The sequence below is a fragment of the Dendrobates tinctorius genome, unplaced genomic scaffold, assembly GCF_039654945.1.
Source record: "Dendrobates tinctorius isolate UK_male_01 unplaced genomic scaffold, ASM3965494v1 ptg000054l, whole genome shotgun sequence".
Classification (NCBI taxonomy): domain Eukaryota; kingdom Metazoa; phylum Chordata; class Amphibia; order Anura; family Dendrobatidae; genus Dendrobates; species Dendrobates tinctorius.
The window spans coordinates 4753566-4771154 of record NW_027361722.1 but is presented as its reverse complement, the minus strand read 5'-3'; the positions used below and the strand labels follow the sequence as shown (position 1 = coordinate 4771154).

The window sequence follows — 17589 nt, the reverse complement described above, 5'->3', positions numbered from 1 at the left end:
AGATGATAAACCGCAGGGCAAAACCGCAGGCTAATCCGCAGATAAACCGCAGGTCTTTTTGCAAAATCCGCGCGGATCAATCCGCAGCAAAATCCGCAGCATGTGCACACACCCTAAGACTGATTTTTCTAAGGTTTTATGGACTGATGAAATGAGAGTGACTCTTGATGGGCCAGATGGATGGGCCCGAGGCTGGATCAGTAAAGGGCAGAGAGCTCCATTCCAACTCAGACACCAGCAAGGTGGAGGTGGGGTACTGGTATGGGCTGGTATCATCAAAGATGAACTTGTGGGACCTTTTCGGGTTGAGGATGGAGTGAAGCTCAACTCCCGAACCTACTGCCAGTTTCTGGAAGACACCTTCTTCAAGCAGTGGTACAGAAAGAAGTTGATATAGTTCAAGAAAAACATGATTTTCATGCAGGACAATGCTCCATCACATGCATCCAAATACTCCACAGAGTGGCTGGCCAGTAAAGGTCTAAAAGAAGAAAAATAGAATTAGACTTACCGGTAATTCGGTTTCTAGGAACCTTCCACGACAGCCACCTTGGAGGTTGTTTCCCCGCCCTAATAAGGGACAGTAACACAAAGAGGTTAAATAACCCTCCCCTTCCTGCTACCTCAGTGTTTTTTCTGAATGTACTAGCATGAACCGTTACCGCCAGTAGAGCAGGAATCATCAGGTAAAAACATCATACAGGGAGGGAAATTAGTGCTGTCGTGGAAGGTTCCTAGAAACCGAATTACCGGTAAGTCTAATTCTATTTTCTCTAGTCACCTTCCACGACAGCCACCTTGGAGTCATGCCAACGTTAATTTTTTACGGAGGGACTACGGCTTGCAGGACGCGTCTGCCGAATGTCAGATCCTTATTGAAATTCAGTCTATAGTGTTTGGTAAAGGTGTGTTCGAGGACCAGGTGGCAGCTCTGCCTATCTGCTCCGAAGACGCGTTTCCTCTTGCTGCCCAGGATGTAGCGACTGATCGAGTGGAGTGGGCTTTTAGCGACTCGGGAGGAGAGAGATGTCTTGAAGAATATGCCAGGGAGATGGACTGCTTGATCCAACCTGCTATCTTGTTCTTTGCCACTTTCTTCCCTTTATTCCTTCCTGAATATTGAAGGAACAAGTTCTGATTGATTCTCTAATCCCTGGTTGATTCGAGGTAATGGAGAACCACTCTGCGGACATCCAAGGAATGGAATTTTCCTTCCTTCGTATTAGAAGGATTTGGGAAAAATGAGGGCAACACGATATCCTGACTTCTATGAAAGTCTGACACCACTTTGGGCATAAAGGCGGGGTCTAATGTAGGCGCAGCACTATACTGTCCGAGTTGAGTAGGAGGTATGGTTCCTGTACTGACAGGGCCTGTAGCTCCCCCACCCGCCTAGCCGATGTGATTGCCACAAGAAACACTGTTTTGAGTGTGAGAATTTTTAATGGAATTTCTGACAGGGGCTCAAACGGAGCCTGTGTTAGGCTATTGAGTACTAAATTAGGATCCCAGGGGAAACCCGATTAGGGAGCAAAGGGCGAATTCTGCCTGCCGCGGTCATGAATCGCTTTACCCAGCGGTGTTTGGCTAGGTCTTGGTCAAAAAAGGAGCAAAGGGCAGATACCTGCACACTTAATGTGCTTGGGGTGAGTCCTAGATCTAACCCTTTTTGTAGGAAATCTAGTACCTGGGCAATATTGGGATGGGTGGGGTCAGGGCCCCCCGGAAGGCACCAGGAGCAAAATTTTTTCCATATTTTGCTATAAATTGCGTTTTGTTACCGGCTTTCTACTTTTTTGAAGGGTTCGGATAACTTCATCCGATAGCCCTTTGGCCTTTAGAATGTCGGCCTCAATAACCAAGCTGCTAGACATAACTTGGTGGGGTTTGGGTTCCAGTAAGGGACCTTGAAAGAGGAGGTCGGTCTTTTTGGGTAAGAGCAAGGGACCTTCCTGGGCCATGTCTAACAGAGCGCTGTATCAGCTTCGTCCCGGCCACATAGGAGCCACCAGGATTGTCGTGACCTTGTCTGCTCTGATCTTTTGTAACGTTCTTGCCAGCATAGGGATTGGGGGAAAAGCGTAGGCCAGTCTGAAGGCCCATGGATGGGCGAATGCATCCGTCCCCCGAGCTCCGTGCGTGTGACTGAGGGAGAAACAGGTTGTCGCTTTTGCATTTTGCGCACTTGCAAATAGGTCGACCTCTGGGTTTCCGCATCTCAAGGCTATAGCCTGTAAGACTTCCAGGTTCAGACACCATTCTCCTGGATGGACGTCCTTCCTGCTCAGGAAGTCCGCCTGAATGTTTTCTGACCCCGCGTGGAAATAGATAACAGGTGTTTCTCTGCCCAGAGGAAGATTCTTGTTGCCACCCTCTTTAGACTGGCGTACTTCGTGCCCCCCTGGTGTGAGATATGCCACCGTGGTCACGTTGTCGGAGTATATCCGAACGTGATGGTTCCTGATAAGGGCAGATGCGGCTTTCAGTGATTCTTCCACTGCCATCAATTCCCTTAGGTTTGAGGATCTGGATCTTATGTCCTGGGGCCACCGTCCCTGGAAGTATGAATCCTCGACCACGGCTCCCCAGCCTCTCAGACTGGCATCGGTACATAATATCTTCAGAGGCAACTGATCCCAGCTTACTCCTCGTCTCAAGTTCCGGTAGTTCAGCCACAAGAGGGCCGATTTTACGTGTCCTGGAAGTGGAACCTTTCTTGATAGGTTGTTTGGGTACTTCCTTGTAGTTTGCCCTCCCAGGGCTGTGGGGTACTCGGTACCAGGCCGGTGTCAGGGGGATGTGTCACAGCAGCGGTGACCCGGTCCGTGGCCCTGGGCGCCCAAGCAATGGGGAGATGTAGTTAATGGTAAGATAGTTCGTGATGCCACCCGTGGTGTTTGGAAAATATGGTGTTAGGCCAACGCTGCATACAGATCCACTGGGACTGATGGTATGTGCAGCTTAGATGGTAAAGCTCCCCACAGGTGGAGCTGTAGTCCCAGGGCAGTGTAGATGTAGCTGGCATGGGGATGTAGCAGTGCCGAAAGCGTAGTGAACAGACAAGACACAGCGGTTGTAGTTTCTGTACCTTTACTGAGTATATGCAGTCCAGAGTCCTGATTACAGATGGTATTGGAGCAGGTTAGCCTGGAAGCAGATCAGGATTCTCTCTCAGCAGAAGGGCTGTGCAGTATCCTTCCTAGGGCTTTGTAGTGTGAAGCACTCCAGTACTTAGTTACTCTGAAATGCCTCTCTTCAGATGTTCCTAGAACTTTACTTGTATGACAGACAGCTGTAGCCTCTCTCGGGGACTCCTCTCCTGAGTCCTGGCTCACTAGTCAATTGCTGTTGTGTCCCAAGTCTTTGCTGGGAGCAGGGCATTTACAGTCTCCTACTCCTCTGGTATCTGTGGTAGGACCGTCAGTATCCGTACCACCGTGGAGACCAGGCTCCAGTTCTGTGCGCTCTCAAGCTGAGGGAGCTCGCCTTCCGCAGCTCAACCTCTCAGCTTCGCACCTCCCGTTTGCACACTTCACCCTCCGCAGACTATCTGAACTCTTTCCCTCCTGGCCCTCAGAGGACACCCCTTTCCAGAATCCTGGTTCAGAGTTCCCCCTGCTGGCCCGGAGTGGAACTGTGTTGCATGCATTAGGTTAACTGCTGGAGAGACCCATCACTGCTTCCAAGCCTGGCATTACCCTCCCCTGGAGGAAGGCAAAGCCAGTGTGGCGACCATACCCCTGGGGTCGCCACACTTGCGTTTACCAGGACGTATGACTGGAGGACTTGCGTGTGAGCTTGTGCCCAGGATACCGCCTGAATGCACGATGTCAGGGAACCCAGGATAGACATGGCGTCCCTCAGCGTCGGTGCCCTTTGGTCCCTGAACCGAATTATTCTCTGCCGAAGGTCTGCCTGACGATCCTCGGGAAGAAAGGACGTCCTCTTCTCTGAATCTAAGAGGATCCCCAGGAATTTTTTCTTCGGGGAAGGATAGAGGGCCGATTTCTGGAGATTCAGAATCCACCCTAGGGTCTCGAGTATCCGTAGGGCTTTCGATACGTCCTGGTTCAGTCGGGTTACCGATGGAGCGACGAGGGACTAGGGACCTTGCTGCTACCCGTACCGTTTCTCCTGAAGCATCGGCTAAATAACCTGTTGCCTTTTGGAGGATTGACAGGGAGTCTAAGATTTCATCTCTGGGGGTACCCCCTGATAGGTGGTCTTCCAACGTACGCAGCCAGAAGAACAAAGATCTGGCTACGCAGGTGGATGCAATATTTGCTTTGAGCAGGTTCATATAAGCTCCCCAGGACTTTTTGAGGTGACTTTCTATTTTGCGATCCATAGGATCCTTCAATTGGGAAGCATCCTCAAAGGGCAGGGACGTTTTCTTAGTTTTCTTTAGAGACTTGAACGTCTATCTTAGGGATCTCCCAAACAGAATTGTCACCTTCTAGGGGAAACCGATTTTTTAGCTCAGAGGGCACAGTGAGTGCCTTCTCGGGGGAGGACCACTCCTGAGCTATTAGGTCCTGTATAACTTCATGAACCGGGAAACCCTTTCTACCCCTGGGTTTCAACCCCCCAAACATCTCATCCTGGACTGAGAGCTTGACCTCCTCCTCCACTCCCATGGTATTTCTTACCATGGAGACCAACTCCTCCACCCAAATATCCTCCGATCCTGAGGAACGGACTTCTCCTGAATCTGAGTCGGCTTCCGTAGGTGCCCTTTTCCTCTTTTTTGGGGGAGGGCCCTGAGCCACCGGGGTCTGGGCTGCCATGAAGGTCTGAACCTTCTGTCTAATGAGAGTCTTTATGCTGTCAAATAGGGAGGGTTGCTCGGTACGCAGGATATTCTGCGTACAAGGTTGGCATAACTTCTTCTTATAGTCAGAAGGAAACCTGGCACCACATATACCACATTTGCGGGGGTTTCTAGGGGCAGAGGCCTTGTCTTCCTGTAAGAAGCAAGAGAAGGCTTACTCAGACCTGTGCCACCAATTTTGACAGACAAGGGACCGGCCCTGCTACTAACTGTAGGAGGGGGAACGCTGGGCTCCGCAGATGCTGCAGTCGAGGGCTTCTCACCATCCGTGTCTGTACACACCACAGATACACTGCGCTTACCTTGGAGCCGTGGCACCCTTATTTGGGTGTTGCTGCGTTCGTTGCTGGGTGCTCCTCCTTCCCCTTGTCCCTGGGGAGGAACCATCGCTCGACCCCCGCTGTGCTCGGATCCCTTTCCCAGGTGCCGGCGCGCGTTTCCCATCACAGGAACGCCCGGGGAACGCAAACTGGAAGTGCGCGCCACCGTCCCTTCCGATCTACTGCCCGCCCCCTCAGACGTGCGCGGCCTCCATTACAGCGTGGGAGGAAGGAGGAAGCCGGGGAGCTGCTGCAGGACCCCGGCAGGCACCATACCGCCCCGCTTTACCCCGGAGGGCGCGGGAGGAGCGGCCGACGTCCCGAGTCACACCAGCGGTGGAAGCGGGAGCAGCGCTTGGAGGAGGAGAGGCAAACCCCCCGACCTTGGCTGCCCAGCTGTGAGTACATAGGGGCTCCGCTCACTGGCTACGGCAGCCCCTTGTAACCTCTTCATGCCCCGATAGGGGACAGGAAAAACACTAAGGTAGCAGGAAGGGGAGGGTTATTTAACCTCTTTGTGTTCCTGTCCCCTATTAGGGCGGGGAGACAACCTCCAAGGTGGCTGTCGTGGAAAGTGACTAGAGAAAAATAATGACATGGCCCCCTTGTTCACCTGATCTGAACTCCATAGAGAACCTGTGTTCCCTCATAAAATGTGAGATCTACAGGGAGGGAAAACAGTACACCTCTCGGAACAGTGTCTGGGAGGCTGTGGAGGCTGCTGCACGCAATGTTGATCGTAAACAGATCAAGCAACTGACAGAATCTATGGATGGATGGAAGGTGAGTGTCATTGTAAAGAAAGGTGGCTATATTGGTCACCGATTTTTTTTTTCGTTTTGCTTTTGAATGTCAGAAATGTTTATTTCTAAATTTTGTGTTATATTGGTTTACCTGGTGAAAATAAACAAGTGAGATAGGTATATATTTGGTTTTTATTAAGTTGCCTAATAAATCTGCACAGTAATAGTTACCTGCACAAACAGATATCCTCCTAAGATAGCCAAATCTAAAAACAACCCACTCCAACTTCCAAAAATATTAAGCTTTGATATTTGAGTCTTTTGGGTTGATTGAGAACATAGTTGTTGTTCAATAATAAAAAAAATCCTCTCAAATACAACTTGCCTAATAATTCTGCATACAGTGTACATTCCCCCACACACACAGTATGATGTCCCCACAGTACATTCCCCCACACACACAGTATGATGTCCTCACAGTACATTCTCCCTCACACACAGTATGATGTCCCCACAGTACATTCCCTCCACACACAGTATGATGTCCCCACAGTACATTCCCCCCACACAGTATGATTCTCCCACAGTACATTCCCCCCCACACAGTATGATGTCCTCACAGTACATTCCCCCACACACAGTATGATGTCCTCACAGTACATTCCCCCCACACACAGTATGATGTCCCCACAGTACATTCCCCCACACACAGTATGATGTCCCACAGTACATTCCCCCACACACAGTATGATATCCCCACAGTACATTCCCCCACACACAGTATGATGTCCCCACAGTACATTCCCCCACACAGAGTATGATGTCCCACTGTACATTCCCCCACACACAGTACGATGTCTCCACAGTACATTCCCCCCACACAGTGTGATGTCCCCACAGTACATTCCTCCACACACAGTATGATGTTCCCACCGTACATTCCCCCACACACAGTATTATGTCCTCACAGTACATTCCCCCACACACAGTATGATGTCCCCACAGTACATTCCCCCACACACAGTATGATGTCTCCACAGTACATTCCCCCACAAAGAGTATGATGTCCCCACAGTACATTCCCCCCCACACAGTATGATGTCCCACAGTACATTCCCCCACACACACAGTATGATGTCTCCACAGTACATTCCCCCACACAGAGTATGATGTCCCCACAGTACATTCCCCCACACACACAGTATGATGTCCCCACAGTACATTCCCCCACACACAGTATGATGTCCCCACAGTACATTCCCCCACACACAGTATGATGTCCCACAGTACATTCCCCACACACAGTATGATGTCCCCACAGTACATTCCCCCCACACAGTATGATGTCCCCACAGTACATTCCTCCACACACAGTATGATGTCCCCACAGTACATTCCTCCACACACAGTATGATGTCCCCACAGTACATTCCTCCACACACAGTATGATGTTCCCACAGTACATTCCCCCACACACAGTATGATGTCCCCAAAGTACATTCCCCCACACACAGTATGTTGTCCCACAGTACATTCCCCCACACACAGTATGATGTCCCCACAGTACATTCCCCCACACACAGTATGATGTCCCCACAGTACATTCCCCCACACACACAGTATGATGTCCCCACAGTACATTCCCCCACACACAGTATGATGTCCCCACAGTACATTCCCCCACACAGAGTATGATCTCCCACAGTACATTCCCCCACACACAGTACGATGTCTCCACAGCACATTCCCCCCACACAGTGTGATGTCCCCACAGTACATTCCTCCACACACAGTATTATGTCCTCACAGTACATTCCCCCACACACAGTATGATGTCCCCACAGTACATTCCCCCACACACAGTATGATGTCTCCACAGTACATTCCCCCACACAGAGTATGATGTCCCCACAGTACATTCCCCCACACACAGTATGATGTCCCCACAGTACATTCCCCCACACACAGTATGATGTCCCCACAGTACATTCCCCCACACACAGTATGATGTCCCCACAGTACATTCCCCCACACACAGTATGATGTCTCCACAGTACATTCCCCCACACACAGTATGATGTCCCACAGTACATTCCCCCACACACACAGTATGATGTCCCCACAGTTGTCATGATCCTGTGTTGGATCTGGCGGTATTAAATGCATTAAGTGAACTTTTTTTCCTTTGGTTCCAAAGTGTGTCGTGATTGCCCCCGGTGGCCATTAGAATTATCACGTGGTGTCGTTCATTCTAAGTTGCCCGGTGGTGGGGAATGGTATCGCACCTTAGGTTTAGGTTAATGTTCACTTAATTATGGATCAGGTGTGACACCCTATAAAGGTGTGCTCAGGGTGTTCAATCACTGCCTGTGATATTGTGAGATTGCTTTCACTTTGTGTGGGAGAGCCTGGAGGAAGGATGGAGCTGGTGAGGAGTCCTGCGCAGCTTAGCCAGGGGGGACGTGTTGCAGCTATGGTGTCTGGACAAAGGGCTCGCATGGCGTGGTGGGGTCGCAGTGATGGAGTCAGCGGGAAGTGTCTGCATGGGCTGGTGGAGTGGCTACTATGGAGAGTGGCACTCACCATGTGGGACTTGGCCGCTGAGCTGGACTCAAGCATGCTTGACTTCGTGGCAGAAGCTGAACACTTCCTTGGGACTCTGGTACTAAGCAGCTGCAACTGGTGTTGGACTCTGCTCCAAGGCTGCACTAGGGTGAAGGATCCCGTTATGGTGATGGATCCAGGTGGAGGAGAAGATGCACTCAGGTGGAGGGCTCTGTTGCTAGGAGCGCACGCAACAGAGCAAAGCTAAGTGGTGTTTCCCCTGTATTGTCTCTTTCCTCATGTGTGTTATTAGTGCAGTGGTGGGATTAGTCTCCGCACCGACCCATTCCCTAGTGAGGGTTTAGGGTCAGGGTGAGCAAGGGCGTTAAGGTACGCGTGCGGCGACAGGTGCGGAGCCTGTTTAGGGAATGTAAGGAGTGCAGGGACACTGGCTCAGGGGAGCTTAGGAGGTCTCCACGTCCCCCATTCCCTATCGCAGGGCCCACCATTGTTAAAGTTACCCAGGTTCCCCCCTTTATTATTTAAATGCGCCTTACTGGAGGCGGTGTTTCCAGATATATGTATGCATGGTGTGTAATACCTAAATCCGCCAGGTGGAGGCGGCGTATCCACCTGCACGCTTTATTATTTAAATTTGCCCCACTGGAGGCGGTGTATCCAGGGTCACGTGTGTTATGGGTTCGCCTTGCGACATCATCTGCGTCCTGACACACGTGATCATGACATTATCACAGGCCCTACAGTTTTTTTTTTCTGGTGAGCTTTGGCCATGTGGAGACCGCTGAGTAATTGCTGCCGGGCCTCACTGATGTGAGTGGGGAGCGGCAAGGTGTTTAGAGCCGCTGCAGCAGCAGTTATCACAGTCTGGGGCCTCTGCTTAGATAACCAGAGAAAAAAAAAAATGGCGGCTGCGGTCTGGCAAAAGCCCTTAGAGTCGCTGCTGGGGAGCGGGACTTGCTCTCGCACGGGGAGGTACCCAGGCAGGTGGGAGGAATGGTGCCCCACGGAGCTGCCTGGTATTCCCCGAGGTGAAGGGGTACATCCCTGTGGTGAGCAGACTAGGTGTGTAGTCGCTGCTGGGGAGCGGGACTTGCTCTTACAGGGGACGCACCCAGGCAGGTGGGAGGAATGGTGCCCCATGGAGCTGCCTGGTATTCCCTGAGGTGAAGGGGTACGTCCCTGTAGTGAGCAGATTGGTGAATAGTCCGCGGGGCTCATGCCAAATCTTCGATGCCGCCCCTCCTGGTCGTGTGGAGGCGACCAGCGAGTATATATATATTTTCCTCCATATTCCTGCGGCTATGGTACTAAAACCCCCTAGAGTCGCTGCTGGGGAGCAGGACTGGTTCATGCAGGCGGGCGCACCCAGGCAGGTGGGAGGAATGGTGCCCCACGGAGCTGCCTGGTATTCCCTGAGGTGAAGGGGTACGCCCCTGTGGTGAGCTGACTGGTGTGATAGTCCGCGGGGTTTTACGCCAAATCTTCATACCATCGAAGAAGCCGCCCTCCTGGTCGTGTGGAGGTGACCAGCGAGTGTATATTTCCTCCATTTCCCGTCCCCTTCTCCTCCTGGTGTGTGCAGCAGGTGTGCTGCGGGGGAGTAGGGACAAATCTCTACCCTCGCCATTAACCAACCCTAGGAGGCGCAGTCCTCATGGTGAAAGGGTTGGAGGGTGGTGTCCCTTGGTGAATAGCGGGGGTGTGAGTGTGGTGACACAGGGGGACGCCTCTGCTGTCTAGTTCAGAGTGAGTTCACCAAAAAATGACAAATGTATGTGTGCAATAAACGTTCAGGTCCGGACCTGTGTGTGAACGAGCGTGTATGTGTGCCACCAAAAAACATCTTGTGGAAATGTGTTGTGGAGTCTGATCAGCTCTGAGCAAACATACACATACATTAACTCGTTCCCCAGGTCGGCGCTGTGGAGATGAGTGGTGCCTCCAAAAGGAACTTTATTGCCAATATCAGCGGTGCGTTTGTCATAAATCTGAAGTGTCAGGTAATGGTGGGGTGAACTCAGGGTCTGGGTGTCCCCGCTGTGGGTGTTTCCCTAATGAGGGGTGGTCTTGAGGGTCCAGAGGCCCCTCATTAAGGAGGGGGTACTGTCATGATCCTGTGTTGGATCTGGCGGTATTAAATGCATTAAGTGAACTTTTTTTCCTTTGGTTCCAAAGTGTGTCGTGATTGCCCTCGGTGGCCATTAGAATTATCACGTGGTGTCGTTCATTCTAAGTTGCCCGGTGGTGGGGAATGGTATCGCACCTTAGGTTTAGGTTAATGTTCACTTAATTATGGATCAGGTGTGACACCCTATAAAGGTGTGCTCAGGGTGTTCAATCACTGCCTGTGATATTGTGAGATTGCTTTCACTTTGTGTGGGAGAGCCTGGAGGAAGTATGGAGCTGGTGAGGAGTCCTGCGCAGCTTAGCCAGGGGGGACGTGTTGCAGCTATGGTGTCTGGACGAAGGGCTCGCATGGCGTGGTGGGGTCGCAGTGATGGAGTCAGCGGGAAGTGTCTGCATGGCCTGGTGGAGTGGCTACTATGGAGAGTGGCACTCACCATGTGGGACTTGGCCGCTGAGCTGGACTCAAGCATGCTTGACTTCGTGGCAGAAGCTGAACACTTCCTTGGGACTCTGGTACTAAGCAGCTGCAACTGGTGTTGGACTCTGCTCCAAGGCTGCACTAAGGTGAAGGATCCCGTTATGGTGATGGATCCAGGTGGAGGAGAAGATGCACTCAGGTGGAGGGCTCTGTTGCTAGGAGCGCACGCAACAGAGCAAAGCTAAGTGGTGTTTCCCCTGTATTGTCTCTTTCCTCATGTGTGTTATTAGTGCAGTGGTGGGATTAGTCTCCGCACCGACCCATTCCCTAGTGAGGGTTTAGGGTCAGGGTGAGCAAGGGCGTTAAGGTACGCGTGCGGCGACAGGTGCGGAGCCTGTTTAGGGGATGTAAGGAGTGCAGGGACACTGGCTCAGGGGAGCTTAGGAGGTCTCCACGTCCCCCATTCCCTATCGCAGGGCCCACCATTGTTAAAGTTACCCAGGTTCCCCCATTTATTATTTAAATGCGCCTTACTGGAGGCGGTGTTTCCAGATATATGTATGCATGGCGTGTAATACCTAAATCCGCCAGGTGGAGGCGGCGTATCCACCTGCACGCTTTATTATTTAAATTCGCCCCACTGGAGGCGGTGTATCCAGGGTCACGTGTGTTATGGGTTCGCCTTGCGACATCATCTGCGTCCTGACACACGTGATCATGACAACAGTACATTCCCCCACACACACAGTATGATGTCCCCACAGTACATTCCCCCACACACAGTATGATGTCCCCACAGTACATTCCTCCACACACAGTATATAATGTCCCCACAGTACATTCCCCCACACACAGTATGATGTCCCACAGTACATTATCCCCACACACAGTATGATGTCCCCACAGTACATTCCCCCACACACAGTATGATGTCCCACAGTACATTCCCCCCCACACACAGTATGATGTAACCACAGTACATTCCCCCCCACACACAGTATGATGTCCCACAGTACATTCCCCCCCACACACAGTATGATGTAACCACAGTACATTCCCCCACACACACAGTATGATGTCCCCACAGTACATTCCCCCACACACAGTATGATGTCCCCACAGTACATTCCCCCCCACACAGTATGATGTCCCCACAGTACATTCCCCCCCACACACAGTATGATGTAACCACAGTACATTCCCCCACACACACAGTATGATGTCCCACAGTACATTCCCCCACACACACAGTATGATGTCCCACAGTACATTATCCCCACACATAGTATGATGTCCCACAGTACATTCCCCCCCACACACAGTATGATGTCCCACAGTACATTCCCCCCCACACACAGTATGATGTAACCACAGTACATTCCCCCACACACACAGTATGATGTCCCCACAGTACATTCCCCCACACACACAGTATGATGTCCCCACAGTACATTCCCCCACACACAGTATGATGTCCCCACAGTACATTCCCCCACACACAGTATGATGTCCCCACAGTACATTCCCCCACACACAGTATGATGTCCCCATAATATGTTAAGATGCAAACTGCATATTTGTATTTACTCTTCCCTCCATTATGGCACATTGATTACCACACACAACTGTGGAGGCACTATACTATGTGGGGAAATTTACCATACACCAATGTCTACCACACACAGCATGCTGCGCTCACAGTTCCCGCACATGATTCCTCGACGGTCTCCTCCACACAATATATTTCCCCTAGTTTATACTTATTGTTTATTTTTCCAAACAGGATGACACCCCCACAGGTCTTTCCACCATTTCCTCCTGAGATGCAGGTCTCTCCTCCATCTTTACCCAGACAGAATGGTGACGGAAGGATCTGTAGGTTTCACTATTATATTTTACTTCATCTGAGTCCTCCAACCTCCCAGTACAGTTCCCCAACTTCTGGACTGTCCCGCTAGATCCAGGACGGTTGGGAGGCATGACTACTCCCCCACACTTGGCTAATATGTAATGTACTTTGAGATGACCACACAAAAATCCATCAGTTGCATCAATAGGTTAAAACATGGCCACCATGTATAATGTATGGTGGAACTAAAAATCTGTCACAAGAAATCTGGTGTGAAGAAGAGGTGGTCTTATCCAAAGGGGGATATTTTTTAAAAGTGATAATATTTCTCTCCGTGTTACCCAAAGCAACCAATTACAGGGCAGCTTTAATTTCTTCAAAAGTTTTGGAAAAATAAAAGCTGCATTGTGTTTGGAAGATGAGTAGACTTTCTGTTGGACACAAGGGTGAATTCAGACTCAACGTGATAAATTATTATTCAATACCACAACTCCCAGCATGTCTTGGCAGAAGTTTGGGGGCTGTAGTTTCCATTCTCTGTAGATCCATGTATAGGTTACCACTGCATATTGTGGTGATGTCTTACAAAATTAGGAAATGTGATTTATTTCTGAAAGACCATATTTTATTTACAGCTGACAGCAGCCTCCTGACACTGAGCGCACACGTCTGTGCATTTCCAGCGTCTTACATGTTGTACAGGATGACATTAAAGTATTCATTGCTCACTTCCCTCTCTGAGTCTTCATCTGTGGGTATGACCTGGGCTGAATTTGGGATATTCGCACTTATGGGACCAACTCTTCGTGTCTTAGCCATGACATTGGAGTAGAAGGCACCGGATTTCTTTTTCTAAAAAAAAAATTACACAATATAATGGCTGCCATCATCCCCGTAACAATAAAACCCATCTGGGACCTACAGTGACCAGGTTGGGGGTCTATGCAATCGTCTTCATTAGAGTTGGGCGAACCTGAACAGTAAAGTTCAGCATCCGTACCGAACACATGTTGTTCAGGCTCAGACACCAAACATGGACTTCACCAGGAAGTCCATGTTACTGTTTGGGTTCGGCTGCCCGAACACCGAGTGTTTGTCACGCAGTCATGTGCATGACAGCGCAGCAAACAGTGCTTCTGATTGGTGGTAAAATTTTCTTGATGACCAGCCTTGCTGAAGCTGACAGCCAGGGCCGGACTGGGACTAAAATTCAGCCCTGGCATTTGAAGTTACACAGGCCCACTAGTCATATGGTGACTATACAATATTTTTGTACACTTGTAGGTTACAAGAAGTGAGAGGAGATTAACACGACTATATAACATGTAGTCACAGCTGTGCCCAGTATTTCAGCTCAGTCCTATTTATTGCTTTTAGGTATAGTACTCCTCCCAAAGCTCTGTCCCCTTTTGTACGCACGGTGACAGAATTCCTGGCAGAACTGCTATCCATTGGGCAACCAGACCCCCCTGGTCATAGCCGCCCCTATCATACCTATCAAGTTTTGAAGAAGGGAAAGAGGGACAAAGACTGCGGCGCGCTGCGCATTTTAGGCCACTCCCCAGCCACATCCATTTCGGAACTAGTTACAACCATGTCCACGCCCAACCGCACCCATTTAGCACTGCTGATCACACTGACTGGTACTGAGGAAGAGAGAAAACAGAGAGAGAGAAAGAAAGGAGAGCGAGAGAGAAAGAAAGAACAGAGAGAGAAAGACGAAAGATCAAAGAGAGAAAGAAAGAAGTAAAGAAAAAGAACAGAGAGAAAGAGAGGAAAGAAAAAGAAAGAAAGAGGGGAAAGAAAGAACAGAGAGATAGAAAGAAAATGAGGGAAAGACAGAAAAGAGAATGAGAAAGAAAGATTCTACAAAGATACTATAGCAGCCCGGCTCCTATTGTAGTGCCCACCTGAGCCTCCCGATGCAGGACATATGATCCGCTCACATGGCCGGCAACCCCGATTCCAAGGCGATCCTGCTGTCTGCGCTGTCAGAGGAGGACATGGTGATGGATCTGAAGCATTCCTAGTTCCGACACAATTTCCTCATGAAATTACCTCATTTCTGGTCAGCTTCCAGCACATCATTTCCGGTGGAACGTCATGTGTGAGTTTTAAAATGCTCCTCGGGGCTCCGCCGTGTACTCCTGTGTCCGTGGGAAAAGCCCGCTTTGTATGCTTCGTACATCCCGTACACATGTGGCTCCACTCCGTACACACACGGCTCCTCTCGGTACACCTTGTACACACGGCTCCGCTCCGTACACCTTGTACACACGGCTCCACTCCGTACACCTTGTAGACACGGCTCCGCTCTGTACACCTCGTACACACACAGCTCCGCTCCGTACACCTCGTACACACACGGCTCCGTTCCGTACACCGCGTACACACACATCTCCGCTCCGTACACCTCGTACACACGGCTCCTCTCCGTACACCTCGTACACACACGGCTCCGCTCCGTACACCTCGTACACACACGCTCTGCTCCGTACACCTCGTACACACGCGGCTCCGCTCCGTACACCTCGTACACACGGCTCCGCTCCGTACACCTCGTACACACACGGCTCCGCTCCGTACACCTCGTGCACACATGGCTCCGCTCCGTACACCTCGTACACACACGGCTCGGCTACATCTACCCTGTAAACCCTTCCTGACCCCACACATACTTCCCTCATCCAGCAACATGACAACCAGCACAGCAGAGTCCTGCAGACACCAAGAGGCAGAGCTGTGCGCACAGGACCTGTGATGAGGTCACAGGAGGGGCGGAGTCAGGGGTCTGGACAAAGACTCCTGATCATGTGACCCCCTGACTCCTCCCCTCCTGTGACCTCATCACAGGTCCTGTGTACAGAGAAGAGAGCAGGCAAGCGGCGCTGTGAGTGGCTGCGGGGGTGGGGGGGAGGTCTCATGCTAGGGCGAGGATGGGGTGCGTTGGGGGAGGCGTGGCGGCTTATCTCCCTCCTGCAGTGAGGGATAGAAAAATCCCAGAAGGATTGTAAACTATAACCGCCGTGCCTGCAGAGAGGGCCGGCGGCAGGGACAACAGCCAGGCCAGTGGCCGCATCAGCTGGCAAGCGGCCAGATGAGCAGGTGCTGCCGCCCGTGGCCCACATGACAGCGGCCCGGTTGGGCATATTACCAATTCGGGCCTGCTGACAGCAGAGGGTTGCAGCCCCCAGCTGTGAGTTTTGCCTGGCTGGTTATCAAAAATACTGGGGGAACCCACACCGTTTTTTTTTTTTTAAATGATTATTTACAGCTCTGGAGCCGTCTAATGAATACACTCATCAGCCGCTCCTGCTCTTGCTGTTATTAGTAGGAGTAGGCTGATGGGAGTGGTAGTCCCATCAGCTGACACCAGTGACCAGAGGTAAACTTTATACCGCCGATCACAGCTGCTGGCTCACGCGGTCTTTTGACAGCGCGAGATCCGCGGCTCTCTGATCGGCAGTAATGACAGCGTGGCAAACACTGGATGTTCAAGCCCCTCATTCAAGTACTGTTCTGGTACCCGAACCCAACCTTTTTGTAACTGTTCGGCCGAACCCACCAGACCCGAGCATCCAGGTGTCTGCCCATCTCTAGACTTCATATCTGGGGGGGTGACATTGGATAAAAGTAGTGACCCCACATGACTCCTTCCTGCCCCGTCTGGCTGTAGACACAACTCACTCTATTTGCGCTTCACCTTGTAATAGAAACTCCCGGTGACGATAACTGTGACCACAAGAAGGATCCCAAGTCCTGATCCGATCCAAAGATAAGGTCCACGTGTCCAAGAGTCCTCTGCTGGAGAAAAAAAGAGTAAAACACCAAGTCATAGAGTGTAATCTCGGTTCTGGTGTATCTAAGCCCTTCACGTGTGATATTGACTCCTGAGCCATGTATCTAAATTGATCCTATGTGATACGTACATACAACCTGTAGGTAAATCCTCCCGGTATATACTCCATGTGGGAAGGTGTTGAAGACGCAGCAGTACTGGCCGGTATCGTTCCTGCTGACGTCTGAGATGACAATCCCATAATCGTTTGCCAGGGTCACCCGGTCTGAGAATGCCGACATCACCATTCCCTCAGTCTCATGGTCATTCACATGATACGCGATGTGCAGATCGTTGCAGAAGTTCCAGTTGACTTGGACAACTTTGGTGTCCTGTATGAGGAGCTGACACCTCAGGGTGACACTACTGCCGTCTGTAGCTGTAATATTCTGCGTTCTGAGGAACGTTTCCGCCACAGCAACTACTGTAAATATTAAAGACCCTCTGTCAGCAGAATATTCCAGAATGATCCATGGCCCCCTCAACTCCCACCACTGTCCTACAGAATAGCATCAACTAATCAATAAAAGGATGTAAAGCCAACACTGAGTACAGGAAGTCGAAGCTGCTGCACTGGAGACTTCCTCTCTGTACTGCACAGGACTCTGTACTGACGGTGGTTGTGAAAATTGGTCTGGGCAACTCTGGGAATTGGGAACTGAAGATAAACTAATCTAATTTGCAGACAATGTAAAGCTTGGAGAGATAGCTAACACTAGAGAAGACAGAGAAAGGATTCAGAAGGATCTAGATAAGCTTGAACGATAGGCAGTGACTAGTAGAATGGTATTTAAGAGGGAGAAATGTGAGATTCTATATCTGGGCAAGAAAAACTAAAATTGCATCTATAGAATGGGAGGAATAGAACTAAGCAACAGCAGGTGTGAAAAAGACTTGG

General features: G+C 50.6%; 1 protein-coding gene across 4 annotated transcripts in view; it reads right to left on the bottom strand.

The window, feature by feature from the left end:
• Window positions 1-17589, bottom strand: part of TIGIT (T cell immunoreceptor with Ig and ITIM domains) — a 33005-nt gene that overhangs the window by 8164 nt on the left and 7252 nt on the right. For 3 of the 4 annotated variants that reach the window (XM_073577080.1, XM_073577081.1, XM_073577082.1), the window contains 3 exons: window positions 16783-17115; window positions 16557-16657; window positions 13456-13705 (listed from right to left, as the gene is read on the bottom strand). In XM_073577080.1, coding sequence (XP_073433181.1) covers window positions 13541-13705; window positions 16557-16657; window positions 16783-17115 — 599 coding nt within the window. In that variant the 3' untranslated portion in view covers window positions 13456-13540. Of the gene's footprint in view, window positions 1-13455; window positions 13706-16556; window positions 16658-16782; window positions 17116-17589 lie in introns of those variants that run through there. The other variant, XM_073577083.1, reaches the window with a different exon arrangement.